At 39.6% G+C, this 14,930-nt stretch overlaps 1 protein-coding gene across 3 annotated transcripts in view; it reads left to right on the top strand.

Annotated features, from left to right (window-relative positions):
- Nucleotides 1–14,930, top strand: part of ESRRG (estrogen related receptor gamma) — a 584,122-nt gene that overhangs the window by 397,882 nt on the left and 171,310 nt on the right. For all 3 annotated transcript variants that reach the window (XM_043568378.1, XM_043568376.1, XM_043568377.1), the window contains one exon: nt 2,602–3,017. In XM_043568378.1, the coding sequence (XP_043424313.1) occupies nt 2,615–3,017 (403 nt within the window). In that variant the 5' untranslated portion in view covers nt 2,602–2,614. The remainder of the gene's footprint in view (nt 1–2,601; nt 3,018–14,930) is intronic.

Here is a 14,930-nt window from a genome sequence, read left to right as displayed (position 1 = left end):
GAAAGAGAGAGAGTGAGTACAAGTGGGGGAGGGGCAGAGAGAGAGGAAGACAGAGGATCTGAATGGGCTGTGCACTGACATCAGCGAGCCCAGTGTAGGACTCAAACTCACAAAGTGTGCCGTCATGACCTGAGCTGAAGTCAGACCCTTAACCGACTGAGCCACGCAGGAGCCCCTGGCCTTGTTTCTTAATCAAGAGTTCTGCGGATTTTAGAAGTCCATGAGAAAGAGCCAGAGGGAAAGAAAATTGGGGTGAAATTGACCATAGATGGTACAAGAAAAAAGAGACACAGAAAAGAGGGCCTGGAGAAGACTAGGGATATTTTGTGATCAAGCTGCTCTCCTCTGCAAAAAAAAAAAAAATGGGGGGGGGGGCGGGGAGGAAAAGAATGGTGCCTTAAGGGCAGATGGTGAAAGAGTTAATTGTCATAGCTGTGAGAAATTCAGTGCCAGAGAGAGGAAAGGGGAGCAACCATGTTTTAGTACCCTAATAACTTCTAACTCTAGTCCAAGATCATAATGTATGTGCGAGCCGTCCAGTAATTATAAGGTAATAAGTGAAGTGCTGGGGTAAGTGCTCTAAATTAAAAGGAATTCGCAGGGCTGCTGTAAGTCAGTGCCGACCCGCTTTCTTTCAAACGTTGACTCGAGGAAAAGTGCTTAGCCCAGAGTGCAAGCAGGGAGACAAGGAGAGCGATCTATTAATTACAGCGCTCATTAACAGTGACGGGTACAAGGCAGCAGATGCAGAAGGAAGAGGACGCCGTAGTTCAGGCTGGTGAGGGGGATATTTTTTTCTTTCAGTAGCTCTTGAGGAAAGGGCAACACGGGTGGGTGGGCAAAAGTGCGAAGATATTTTTGTGGATTTCTTCTTCCCGTTTGCTTTCTTCACCTCCTGATACCGTTTTACTTTAGAAGGCAGAACAAAATTTCCAGTGTGCAACGTACTTGTTTAAGAGGCAAATATTTGCCCTTAATGCTCTGCTTTGGAGACTGCCTTCTTGGAGCAGTGAAGTGAGCATTCCCCGATAGGAGATTGTACACACACACACACACACACACACATATATATATATATATATATATATATATATATATATATTTTTTTAAGTGTGAATTAACAGAACAGTGGGGGAAGGGGGGGCGGAGGAGGACATGAAATTTGGGCAGTGATGAAATATCATTAGATTTATAGTAGAGGAGATAATTGCATCCCGTTGGTTATATTGTGACTACTCCTCCAAATTCTAGTGAATGACCATTACCCTGTGGGATTCCTATAAATCAACTTTCCACTGGGAAGCAATTAGCTAAGTCCCCTTCTCAACTGTCACCTCTTCTTTCTATGGCAGGCTCTCAAAATGTTCTTAGAGACTTTGCTAAAAGGGGTTTTGCACTATGGCTAATCGGAAAGAAAATAGGACCAATTATATCTTCTCATCTAATTACCTCTTCAGAAATTTAATCATTTATGGGTCCAACAAAGAAAGAGGGGAAATATGTTTCTTCTAGATAAGAGAGATAATTTGTCAGATTGGATGCCTCATCATATTTCCTTTTAGGAGGTATGATGTTAAAAGGCCAAAAGAAGGGGGGGAAGAGAGCATCCCAAATCTCAATTTTCAGGACAAAATTTGATACATTCCTAGTTTGCTGAATATAATACAAAGTATCAGATTTATGGACTCCCAGGTGTACTGAAGGCTCAAATGGCTTTTCTTCACTCACCTCTTAAGCAATGGCAAATCACACAGACACACGCACATGTTTATTAATCCGTGTTGGTGATCGTTTCACTAAGTTTTGTGGGCTCTAGGAAATTATCCGTACATCTTGGCTAGAATTTTATACTTGATGTCTTTCTGTATTGCTAAATGGCTATGAAATAGAGCGATTTAAATAAAGAAGCGAAGTGATTGAGGATATATTCCCTATGTGTCTTAGTCAGATCAATAAGAGACACAGTTATGCTTATGGAAGCATGTTGACAAACTGTAATTACAGAGCTGAGGAATCATCTGTTCGGTCTTGAAAATAAAAGTTTGATTCTGCTCATAATAAAATGATTGCAGCATGGGAACATGGGAGGGAAAAGTAGAGTGAGGATAAATCCAATTTTGGAAATGATATAGACTTTTAAATCACTCCTCTTCCGCGGCAAATTTAGAATCTAGAGTATTGACAGTGGTTTTCCAGGAGAAAGGTAAAATAAAAGGAATTGGACCCGTTAGAGGTTTTGTTTATGGCCTGTCTGGGCACTTTGATGTAACCCTGTCATGCCCTTATGCTGATTACCTTCTTGTAGAACAAGAGATATTGACTAGGGAATGAATGATGTGTAGTCCCAGCTCTTAGGCAGCGCTCTCAAAGAGCAATGTCTTTAACATATGAATTCTTCTATTTTTTTTCCCCTCCTTTCATCCTTCCCTTTCACTTTCTCTCTATTTTTTTCACCTTCTTTTTGTTTCTACCTGTTTTTGTTTCTATGTTTAACACTCTCTCCTTTCTCTCTCTCTCTCTCTCTCTCTCCCTCTCTCTCTCTCTCTCTCTCTCTCTCTCTCTCTCTTTCTCCCTCTCCGTTTGTATCTCCTTACATCTCAGGCTTCTCTGCAGAATGTCAAACAAAGATCGACACATTGATTCCAGCTGTTCGTCCTTCATCAAGACGGAACCCTCCAGCCCGGCCTCCCTGACGGACAGCGTCAACCACCACAGCCCAGGTGGCTCCTCAGACGCCAGCGGGAGCTACAGTTCAACCATGAATGGCCATCAGAACGGACTTGACTCGCCACCTCTCTACCCTTCTGCTCCTATCCTAGGAGGTAGTGGGCCTGTCAGGAAACTGTATGATGACTGCTCCAGCACCATTGTTGAAGATCCCCAGACCAAGTGTGAATACATGCTCAACTCGATGCCCAAGAGACTGTGTTTAGTGTGTGGTGACATTGCTTCTGGGTACCACTACGGGGTAGCATCATGTGAAGCCTGCAAGGCATTCTTCAAGAGGACGATTCAAGGTTAGTGTTGCACCTGGGAATAATACCCCACCCTCGTCCAGCCTCAGGTTGATAGTTGGTGGTTGGTTGGCTGGTTTTTCTTAGTTCTTATCCTTGATAATCAAGTTTTACAGTCTCAATTCTATCTTGAGTACAAAATAGAAATAGATTACAATAGCTTGTGGAGGGATTATAGAATAAACTCCCCCAGATATGCCCCCTAAGAATTCTGCTTTCACTATTAAGCCCTAATGATGGAATGATATTAAGCTATGTGTTAAAAAAACACAGCTATTATCAGAGCAATGTAGGTCTGTGTTGCAACTAAACAAATACACACTGGATCCATAGTGTTTTTGCCTCTTTGGTTCTTCTTACAGAGGCATGAAAATAATAGACACTTTAGAGCAGTGGTAACTTGAGTGTGTACCAATATCACCTTGAGATCTTGTTAAAATACAGGTCACCCTACCCTCAGAGTTTCTGACTTGTTACATCTGGAGTAGAAGTCCAAGAATTTATATTTCTTTTTTTTTTCTCAACGTTTATTTATTTTTGGGACAGAGAGAGACAGAGCATGAACGGGGGAGGGGCAGAGAGAGAGGGAGACACAGAATCGGAAACAGGCTCCAGGCTCTGAGCCATCAGCCCAGAGCCTGACGCGGGGCTCGAACTCACGGACCGCGAGATCGTGACCTGGCTGAAGTCGGACGCTTAACCGACTGCGCCACCCAGGCGCCCCAAGAATTTATATTTCTGACAAATTACCAGGTGATGCTGATTATACTGGTCCAGGATCCATGCTTTGAGAACCACTTGTCTACACAATTTAATTGTCTCCTACCTTCCTTCTTTCCCTATGGTTGGATATACTTTCCTCACCTTTTTAATGAATTTGTAAAGAAAATTCTTCCAAATTATACCTAATTATGAAATATACCTCCCACATATATAACACACATCTGAACCTCCATAGACTTTCAGATTTATAAATAACAACATAATTGTAGGAAAATATGGCTGAAATTTGTATGTGCTCATTTAAACTAGTAATCCACAAATACAGAGCTCCACTCATGTTAAAAGCCATAGATATATATTCTCACAGGAAGTTATAATTTTCACTTTTTTAGATCCTTTGTGATATACTTATGAAGAAAATAGGGGAAAGAAAGAGTAACTGTTGAGGATTCTCAGCTCATCAGTGATTCTATTCTCAGTGGCTTACAAAATGTTTTTTTTTAATGTTTATTTATTTTGAGGGAGGGGGGCGGGGGAAGAGAGGAGGGAGAGAGAATCCTAAACAGGCTCTACACTGTCAGCATAGAGCCCAATGCAGGGCTCAATCTCAGAAATCGCAGGATGGTGACCTGGGACAAAATCGAGTCCAGATGCTTAATTGATTGAGCCACCCAGGCACCCCAAAATGTTTTCTTCTTAAAAGACGGCCATTTTTTGGATACATGTATGTCTTCCCACATATCAGTGGTTCTCATCTTTGCCAGCTCACTGGAATCATCTGGAGACTGAAAACATACTGATGCCAGGGCTCGTACCCCCAAATTCTGAATTAACTGGCTTTGGGTGTGGCAAGGGCAAAGGAGGGATTTCCGAAAGCTTCGCACTTAATGTTTAAGTAAAGCCAAGTTTAGAAATCACTGCCCTCTCCTGTGCTGTGTTCTATAAATAAATGGTTTCTCAGAGTATCTCTAGTGGACCAGTGGTATCACTGTCACCTGGGAATTTATTTAAAAGCTTCATCCCAGATTACCCCAATCGGAATCTGTGGGGGTGAGCCCAGCAATCTTCCAGGTGATTCTGATACTCAGCTGAGTTTGATGTGTACCATGTTGCTGCTGATTACCACCAATGACTGACCATCGTCTGCTAATGGCCCATCCTTGGACATAACTGAAATCAGTTTAATAGCTTTGTGATGTACTGATTTTTAAAGTGCAGATGAGATTATGTTTGTTGAATTCTCATCCTTCTAAATTTTTAACAAAAGGTGATCAGGAAACCCTTTATTTGTACATACAGTAATCTCCCACCTTTTTTTTTTTTTCCTAGAGCAGCTGGGAGGCAAGTCTTGTCCGTTAGTTGCACTGAAGATTTCAGTAAAGGTCCTTAGTGCATTGGGTTTTACAATTTCCCTTACTTCTGTGTCTATTCCATAGCTTCCTTGATTTGTGGCTGTTTACTTAGGATCACAGTTTTTCAAGACATCATTAACTCTTAGATAATAGAGTGGATATTTAAGCCTTACTTTTTCATAACCTTTCATAGTTTTAACTGAAGAACACAAGTCAGGTTAGTATGGAGTAAATATGAATTACCTAATTTTTTTTGTTGTTTTATATCAGACTTCAATTTTTTTTTAACGTTTATTTATTTTTGAGAGAGAGAGAGAGAGACAGAGAGCAAGTAGAAGAGGGACAGAGAAAGAGGGAGACACAGAATCTGAAGCAGGCTCCAGGTGCAGAGCGGTCAGCACAGAACCCAAGTTGGGGCTCAAACTCATGATCTGTGAGATCATGACCTGAGCTAAAGTTGGAAGCTTAACCAACTGAGCCACCCAGGTGCCCCGAGTAACCTAAATATTTTCATGGCTGTATCTTCATATTTTAGGGCTCATCATTGCCATATCTTATTAGCATTTTCTTACAAAAACCCTTTATCCACTGGATCTTTTTCTTTTTTCTCATCTATAAATTGAAGGCATTGATACCTACCTCATGGGATGTTTAAGGATAAAATGAAATGTGAAATCATAGGTAAAGTAAGTAAAAACAATGTTTTGCTTCCACTCTTGTGCATCTGAAAAATATCTTCAGCTTATTCAATAACATTGTAAAACTTGAGAATGAAAATGCATTTCAAATCTTTGGGTTCTTAGTAGCCACTGTCCAAAGGTATTAGAATACTTACATTACGGAGTATCTAAAAATTCAAACTGGTAGTGACTTGATTTTGTTTATCCAGTTTATACAGCTCTGGAATTAACTACACAGAGATAAGCAAATATTTTGGGGTAAATTAACAAATGCTGTGTATGCTTCTATAAGCAAGAGGCTCTCACCATGAAAACCACCCCCCTTTACTCAACAAATATTTACTGAGAACCTACTGTGAGCTAGATAGACACTAGCATGCTGTCTGGGGTTTCCTCTTACCAACATTTTATTAAACCTCAGTTCTCAAACACTTGTGCCTTGAGGTGAATTCCTCTACAACCATCTTCTGCCTTGAGGGAATAACAAATTTTTAGGATGGGCTGGGGGCGGGGAGGGGGCAGGTGGTGGTTAAACTCCTTGGTTCTTAGTATGTTTTCAAAAGATAAAACAACTATGAAACGGTTTCCTGACAGTTTTTTTTTTTTCTTTAAATCCTATAGCTTAGATGTTAGTAGCTCTGCATTAGTTATTTACTGTGCAATTAACTGGAATAGCGCAATTGGAATTCTATGCCTGATTATTCCTTAGGACGCTGAAATGCTACCAAAAGCTTAACAGAGCAAAGCACAGGGTGATTCTTGGCATTGATGTATAGTGCTCAGTTTTACTCCATATTGGAGAGAGCAACTTTCAAGGATTTTGAGCAGGAGACAGAGATGTCACTGTCCAGATTAGCACTCTGGACTTGCCCACCTGGCTGTGTTTGTAGCTGGCAGCTGGGCGGCACTTAGGCTACCCTGCTAGCTACATCAGCAGGCATCACACCGTGGGGCTAACTTAGCCCCAAAAAGGCAGTGAGGCAAATAAAGGGATTAAATTGTGAAAGTATAATGTAATAATTAGGGTGGTAATTGTAAGGAAGACTGGAACAGCCCCTCCTTTCTGTGGCCAAATAGTGATAGCAGCTGAACTCCAAAGACATTGAAAGGGGCCCAAATCTGTTGTTCTCATCACAGATTCTTGTTCTGATGCTGAAGGGGCCGGGAATCTATTCTCATGCCTTGAGGCAGCATTGCAGCCAAGCTCTCCTTGCAGAAAGGAGTCTGTCCCTTCCCTCCCCTACAGCTCTTCAGGGAATAAGAGATTATGCAACTCCCTTTAAGAGCAAGTCTTTCTACTGTTCACAACCCTTAAGATCAAGGCATTATGTAAGTGTGGCTTCCTCCTCACTAGCGCCTGCTGGTGCTCTTGTTACTTGACTACGTGACAGGTGCACCCAAAAGCATATTTGTGGGGAATATTACCTCTTTAGAGTCTTTATTTCTTGTTGTAATAATGCATTTTTAAGATTGGCTATACAGTATTGATACATATCAATTATGAAGGTTGGGGAAACTACTTCTTAAATTTAAAGCCAAAAGCACATATATCCGGAGCACACCTTAAGAAAAGTAATGAGGGGCGCCTGGGTGGCTCACTCGGTTAAGTGTCCGACTTCAGCTCAGGTCATGATCTCACTGCTCATGAGTTCGAGCCCCTTGTTGGGCTCAGTGCTGACAACTCAGAGCCTGGAGCCTTCTTTAGATTCTGTGTCTCCCTCTCTCTCTCTCTCTCTCTCTCTCTCTCTCTGCCCCTCCCCCACTCACACTCTGACTCTTTCAATGTCTCTCAAAAATAAATAAACATTAAAAAAATTTTTAATGAAAAAAAAAGTAATGAGAATTGTTCTCTTCAAAGATGAATTGGTATTCCAATTGTGAAGGGCAATTAATCATGGATTTCAGGGAAAGCCAACCAGAAAGGCATGTTTTATTTATTGACTACTTCCAAGTTATCATTGAAAAACCATTGAACTAGGTAAGCACTTACGGAAAAGTCAAGGTGTTTTTGTTTTTGTTTTTGTTTTTGTTTTCTGCTGACCAAAAAACCTTTTTAGAAGATTTTGACAGTCCTATCACCTGACAGGGTTAAAATGGTAGTTGTGATCTCATTGCCATTTTCTGGGCTTTTTAATGGTGTGTGTGATATCATTATTCTGATTTCTTTCCAATTCCAGTGTTAGTCCCGATTCATAAATGAGTGGGAGATTTTTTTGGTGCGTGTACCTTCCTGTTAAGAGTGTCCCTTGGAGTCTAGTGAGGGAAGCAAGAGAAGAAAAATATCTTCCTATGCCCCCAAAATATCAGTATCAATACATAGTTCATCATTTAACATACAAAGTTCTAACTTTTTCTTTGTTTCTCTACAAGGATATGGGAAATAATATATATGTGTGTGTGTGTGTGTGTATTTGTAGTTATATGGCCAATAAGGCCCTTTCAGCTGCTCATTTCTGGGCTAGAGATAAGACCTTTTGTTTTCCCCACACCTTCATGAAGAGGAAATTGTATACTTAAAAAATCAGGTTTTGTTTTTTGTTTTTTTTTTTTTTTTTTTTTTAGATATTCATTATAGCATAGGTCTTGGGTTCATATAAAACCAGGCCTAGGTGTCAGCCATTTAGAGCTGAGAGACCTTAACATCACTGTGCCTCTGTTTCCCAGGTAGGAAGGGTTAAAGGAGAGAATGTCTGTCAATTACCTGGCCCATAGTAAGTGCTCAATAAATTATGAATTTTGATTGATACTGGCAGTGTACTGGGGTACTCAAATACTGGGTGGTTCAGATATTCCAGCACAAGTGTATCCTTGATGCTGAACTGGGATGTGTAGGCTTCCTCAGATCATAGCTATCTACCTTATGCTGTGATAATAAACCCTCTCTCCCTGAAGCCATTCTTGACAATGGTGCCCTTTTTCACCAGGAGGATTTGAGTGGGCTGACTGGAAATTCGATGAGTTTTGTATAGTTTTATGGCAATAAATTACCTTTTTTTCCCCCCCTGTGTCAATGGATGGGAAACTGGGAAAATCAGAATAGGAGCCTGAGTCCTGGGACTTGTGTGAAATATCAGATTCCCAGTTAAGCTTTACATGTGGGATTCAGGAATGAAGAAGCAGGACGTCCTTGCAGCATGAGATGTAGGAGTGACCGTGATAAGAACTGAGTTCCCTCTGGACATTTGTGGGACCCGAGAGAGAACTACGGCGGTCAGCCACATAACGTATGTGTAAATGTTTAGAAGCTTAGAAATCGAGATAACAAACTGCTAAGTGACGTATGTTCTCTTCTTCTATTGGACAAACATACCTTCATAATGGCCTGGGAGGCCAGCTTTGCATTTTGAATTCTTAGACTCATAGGAATTTTGTGTCAGAAAGAGGTAGTAGAAAGAGGGTCCGTCCTTAGCCTACACCCACGCCATTTCTCTCTTCCCCTCTACCTCCTATTATGTCCTGTGCCTAGCGTGGACACCCTTGCTCACATGTCCAAGGCACATTGACCCCTTCCAAACAGTTACCCCTAGACTGCATGGGTGTCATAATGTGCACACCACCAGTCCAATTCAGGTCACCTTCCAGAGGATGGACCCACGGGAGTAGCCCATGCAGGTCCTGGAAGGGGATTGTGGCAATTTAGCCACGGAATGTGAGAGCCCCAGCTACTGGGGATCATGGGCTACAAGGGGGTCGGCTCCAGCTGGTCTTCTCCTCTTAGCCTGTTGAAGGGCCCCCTGCACTGTGAAGTCTTCTAAAGCCCAGGGCCTTCAGGTGGAGGTTTTTTTGTTTTGTTTTGTTTTGTTTTTTTGGTCTGGTTCTAAAGGTGACATGGTAAGAGCCTAAATATCCCCTTAAACATGGGGCATTAAAGATAAGGCGTTTGCCTGCTAGCCATCTGCTAACTCTGCGGGCATAGCCTGTGGATCTGACGTGCCTACTTCTCTTCCATACTGAACTGCTGACTCTTTCCCGAAGCAGGCGGCGTAGTCCTAGAGGATCTTTCCTGGGTGTCACGTTTTCTTTGCCATTTGTGCTATTTTAGTCTTAGAAGAGAATATTTGCAACACTGGAGGAAGAAGAGACTTACAAATTGAGTGTCTGAGCATCATCTGAACCTTGCAAAAGAAAATATAAAATACTATCTATTTAACTTAAATAGTATTTAAGAAAAATAATTACCCCAGTTTATAAATGACCTCTTTAAAACTCTAATATGTTCTAAGATTAAAACTGAAAATAATATGGAAATGTTTAAATTGGCTTGAAGAATCTCAGGGGTTATCAGTTTGGATGTAGTATTAAATTAAATATTGATACTAATATTACAGAAGAAATATTGTGTACAATTCATTTGCTTTAGCTCAGAGTTTGCTTTTGTTAAAGTTTAAGTGACTTTTCCACTTTTTCTTGCATTTGATTCCAATTTTGTCTGATTCTTAGAAATGCATTTATGTTGCCAAGTTATAAATGAGAGATATCATTATACTCTGGCTATTTTAATTGTAACTTTCAGTGTTTATTTTAATAGTAAAATTTATATTGCAGACTTCCTGTGTTGGTAGAGAATATATATTATGTGAATGGATCTTTTAGGAAAAAGCATAATTTACAGATTCATCTCTCTTACTTTTGACTTAATGAACCCACTTCTAGGGATAAAAGAGTAGTGATTTCTTTTCTGTGGTTTGTTCTGACTTTTAGGAACGCACCTAAATTGTCATCACTTCTCAAGTTGTTGTAGAGCCAGAGAGTAAATATTTTAGGACCTGTGGGTCACATGCCTTCTCTGTCACATACTCTGCTTGGCTTTGTTTTATTTTTTAAGCTGTTTAAGAATATAAAAACCACTCTGAGCTTGGGGCCATACAAAAATATGCCTAGGGCTCGATTTGACTGCTGGGTAACTGCCAGACCAAAACACCCCAATTTATCTTCTTGTAGGCAACATCGACTACTAGGATTTTCAACCCAGAGGACTTCTTTAGGCAACTTTCCATACCTATTATTTTAAACTGAAAGCAAGTTCTGCATCATGATGATCTTTTAAGTGTACTATCTCGGTTTTCCGAATGTTTTTATTTCTTCAAGGATCACATTTTTCTAGTCTCTTGTCACTGTTCACTGTGTCATATTCGTGCGTGTTAGCTAGCGAATTGGAAAGTGGAATCAATGTAAATTGAAACAGAGCAGTTGACAAAAAGTTGGATCTTGAGTTGTATAAGACTGATTATTTTCAGAGATTAAATTGCATGGTTGATCTTTGATCAAAGAAAAGAAAATAGAAGAACATTGAACTATCCTTACTATATTTTTGTCCTTCAGATATTAGGAACTCAAATTTGTGACATGACCGTCTCTGGTGTCATTTACATGTTTTTTAAGCACTTCATTATGTTGCTGTAGTTTGAAAGTCATTTAACATTGACGTATCATTTTAGCTATTGATTCACAGGGGAAGTTTACCAGCTGAGTGACACTGGATAAGAACCTGTCCGGTGTAAGGGGTATATGCCAATGGCAGGAGGAAAACGAATTTTTAGTGAAACTTTTTATGACATGGTAAAATGTCCAACTATAGTTTACTGTCAAATTAGTGAGATATTTTAGTCACATTAGCCAAACAAAATTCACTTTTGTAGCAATATATTTGCAAAATGAGTGACACTCTTTTCTACTGTCTATGCTGTTTCGCAGTGGTTGGGAAGTGATATAGTATGTGTTTTATGTTCCTCGGGTAAGTGACATTATGTTTACTTTTACTTATTTAAAAAAGGATATTTGATGGAAACTAATTTGACGATAAATTCCATATTAAAAAAATAAATAAACATTAATCTTTTTAAATTAACTATAACAGATTGAAAAGGACATTTGTGATAATAGTATCACTAATTTTTAAAAGTGCAGTAATTGTAATTAATAGAAGGATAAGCGTTTTAGTAATTTTTTAAACTTAGCTGTATCTTCTGGGGCGTCTGGGTGGCTTAGTCAGTTTAGCGTCTGACCCATCATCTCACTTCAGGTCTTGATCTCAGGGTTGTGAGTTCAGGTCCTGCACCGGGCTCTGCGCTGGACTTGAATGCCTACTTGAAAACAAACAAAAAAACTTAGCTGTCTTCATACTTTAAAGTATGTATCTGTAATATTAATCTGTATGTATCTGTAATATTAATATATTCTCCCTTGATTCTCCTTGACGTGGCCTACATGATAGAATCATAAAAAATAAGGAGGTAATTCTGGATCATCTCTACATGTACATGCATACGTAAGAGGCCATGCTCTCCTGTATTTATTTTCGTACACTTATTTTTTTCTTGACTGAAACTGTCTGCCCTCAGATAATACAGTCAGTTTCCCATGGTTCACCTGAGCTGGGGTCCTCAGAGGTAGCAGCATGGTGGGAAGGGTACTGGTTGTGGCATGAGACCTGGTGCTGTCTCTGGTTCCAGCATGCAACATCTCACATGGCAACCCACCTGGGACGCCCAACCCTGTTCCTGAGTCAGTCCCTCTCCTGTGGAAAGGGAGCATGCACATTGCCATTTCTTCTAGGCACTCTGTTGGTGAGTAATTTTCTTTTCTTGGCCTGCCCCAGCCTACCACTTGTCAAATCTAAAACGCCTCCCGGCACTCCACACCAACACTCCTCTGGGCAGGTAATGACTGAGGAGGACTTTGTGTAGTTTACACGCTCAAGACTGAGGCACTCCAAGGATCAGTTCCAATTAATTCTGTAAAAATGCCATTTGCTCTCTTGTCTTTTAGTGTGGTCGAATTTTATATTTGTGATGGACTTCTTAGGAAGAGGGGTGTGGCAGATCTTTTGCCTACAGACCAGTGGACTTTCTTCTGGAAGGACCCACCACCACCCCAGAATTATCTGGTGACTGTTTTTGATGAAGGGCCGGAGGCTGTTTTTTGATTACTAGATAAACTGCCCAGCAAAGCTATCAGTGCTTCGCTTTCTATGCTAATAGCTTTCATTCTCCCATTCTTGTTCTCCCTTGACCCAGAACCAAGCCCTGACAAATCAGGCTGTTTTATTCAGAGAACCAACTGATAAATTACCTTGTTAGAATTGCCTCAGTAGCTATAGTAGGAATGATACCTTGTGCTTTATTTTTTCAGAATGCACGCTTTAATGCCTATGTTAAAGTAATTATGTGATAAGACCCTTCCTCCCGTAAACTCAAAGTTAGTTACTGCTAACCCCAGTAGATTACAATGTTCACCCTAAAGGTAGGAAGGTAAACAAAGAATGAGCAAGGAAAGGTCTATGGTCTCAGGTTCCTATTGATGTGAATGTGGGTCATTTTGGTAATTAGTTGTAAGAGTATATGTCGCAGTATGATTTGCTGGGTCCTGAGGAAGGGAGACATCAGTAACTTGTTAAAATTCAAGTCTTTGAAGCTATGAGGTGGGATGTAAGGATTGGCGGGGTAGGGTTTCATGGCATGGGTCAGAAAGAACTTTTCTCCTTTACTGTTAACAAACCCAGAGCAGTGTTTCCTTTTTCTGATCTATTACTTGATAAACTCAGATAATATCTTAGATGTGGTAAAGAGTACCCACGGCATTAATCCACTTTCTCTTGAAGTTGTGGATAATGGGATTCAATAATGGCCTAGTCCTTGCAACTCACTTACACAATTTTAAAAGTGTTTACATCTGAATGATGTTTAAGCATTTATTTATTTCTTAATATTTATTTTATTTTTATTGTGGTAAAAATCACACAACACAACATACACATAAAAAATGCATGTAACATAAAAATCACAGAATATAAAAATTGCCATCTTAGTCATTTTTAGGTGTGCAGTGTATTAGTTAACTGCACATGATTGTGCAACAAATCTTTAAATGTTTTTATGCTGTAAAACTGAAACTCTACACCAATTAAACAACTGCCTATTCCCCTCGCCATTCCCGTCTCTTTCCAGCCCCTGGAAACCACTTTTGTGCTTTCTGTGAGTTTGGCTACTTTTACCTCCTATATTCTAATCATGCAGTATTTGTCTTTCTGTGATTGGCTTATTTCAGTTAGCAGAATGTCCTCGGGTTATCCATGCTGTAATATATGACAGTATTTGCTTCTTTTTAAAGGCTGTCTAATATTCCATTATATGTCTATACCACTCTTGCTTTTTCCATTCCCCCATCAAAAGACAATAGGTTGTTTCTGCCTCTTGGGTGTGGTGAATAATGCTGCAGTGAACCCGGGTGTAGAAATATCTCGTTCAGATCTTGTTTCCAGTTTCTTAGATAGATACCCAGAAGTGGGATTTCTGGATCATCTGGTAATTCTACTTTTATTTTTGTGACAAACCTTCATACTGACTGGTTTCCCATAATGGCTGCACCATTTTACTTTCCCACCGACAGTGCACGTGGTTTCAATTTCTCTGCATCCATCCTGGAACTCTTTTCTTTTCTTTCCTTTTTTCTTTTCTTTTCTTTTCTTCCTTTTCTTTTCTTTTCTTTTCTTTTCTTTTCTTTCTTTTCTTTTTTCTTTTCTTTCTTTTCTTTTCTTTTCTTTTTTCTTTTCTTTCTTTTCTTTTTTTTTCTTTTCTTTTCTCTTTTCTTTTCTCTTTTCTTTTTTCTTTTCTCTTTTCTCTTTTCTTTTTTCTTTTCTTTTTTCTTTTTTTTCTTTTCTTTTCTTTTCTTTTCTTTTCTTTTCTTTTCTTTTCTTTTCTTTTCTTTTCTTTTCTTTTCTGATAGTAGCCATCCTAATGAGCGCATGAGGTGAATGTTTAAACATTTTTGAAGGGTTTCACATACTTTCTGAATTTGAAGTTCTAATCTTTTACCTCCTTAGGCTGTGCATAAATAATTACCTATGTGAACAATGTAAATAGTTGTTTTCAGCCTCTTGAGTTGCACACAATGCCTTTACCACTAATAGTAGATGAAAAATTCATTAGTCTGTCATAATGACTATATCAATTGTTACAAAGTGCCACATTGTTCTAAGTGATTTACACTAATTGTTCTATTAATTCTTCCATTATCCCAAAGAAGTAGATACTACTATTATACTATCATATTTATATATGTGGAATTTGAGGCTTAGAAAAATAATGGCCCCAAAACAACTGGATCTCAGACAGTGTGAGCCATGATCCTGTGCCCTTTACTACTCATTACCCTGCCTTGCA

The sequence above is a fragment of the Prionailurus bengalensis genome, chromosome E4 (genome assembly GCF_016509475.1).
Source record: "Prionailurus bengalensis isolate Pbe53 chromosome E4, Fcat_Pben_1.1_paternal_pri, whole genome shotgun sequence".
In the NCBI taxonomy this organism is placed as follows: Eukaryota; Metazoa; Chordata; class Mammalia; order Carnivora; family Felidae; genus Prionailurus; species Prionailurus bengalensis.
The sequence above is the reverse complement of the archived record's forward strand: the minus strand, read 5'-3'. Positions and strand labels throughout refer to the sequence as shown.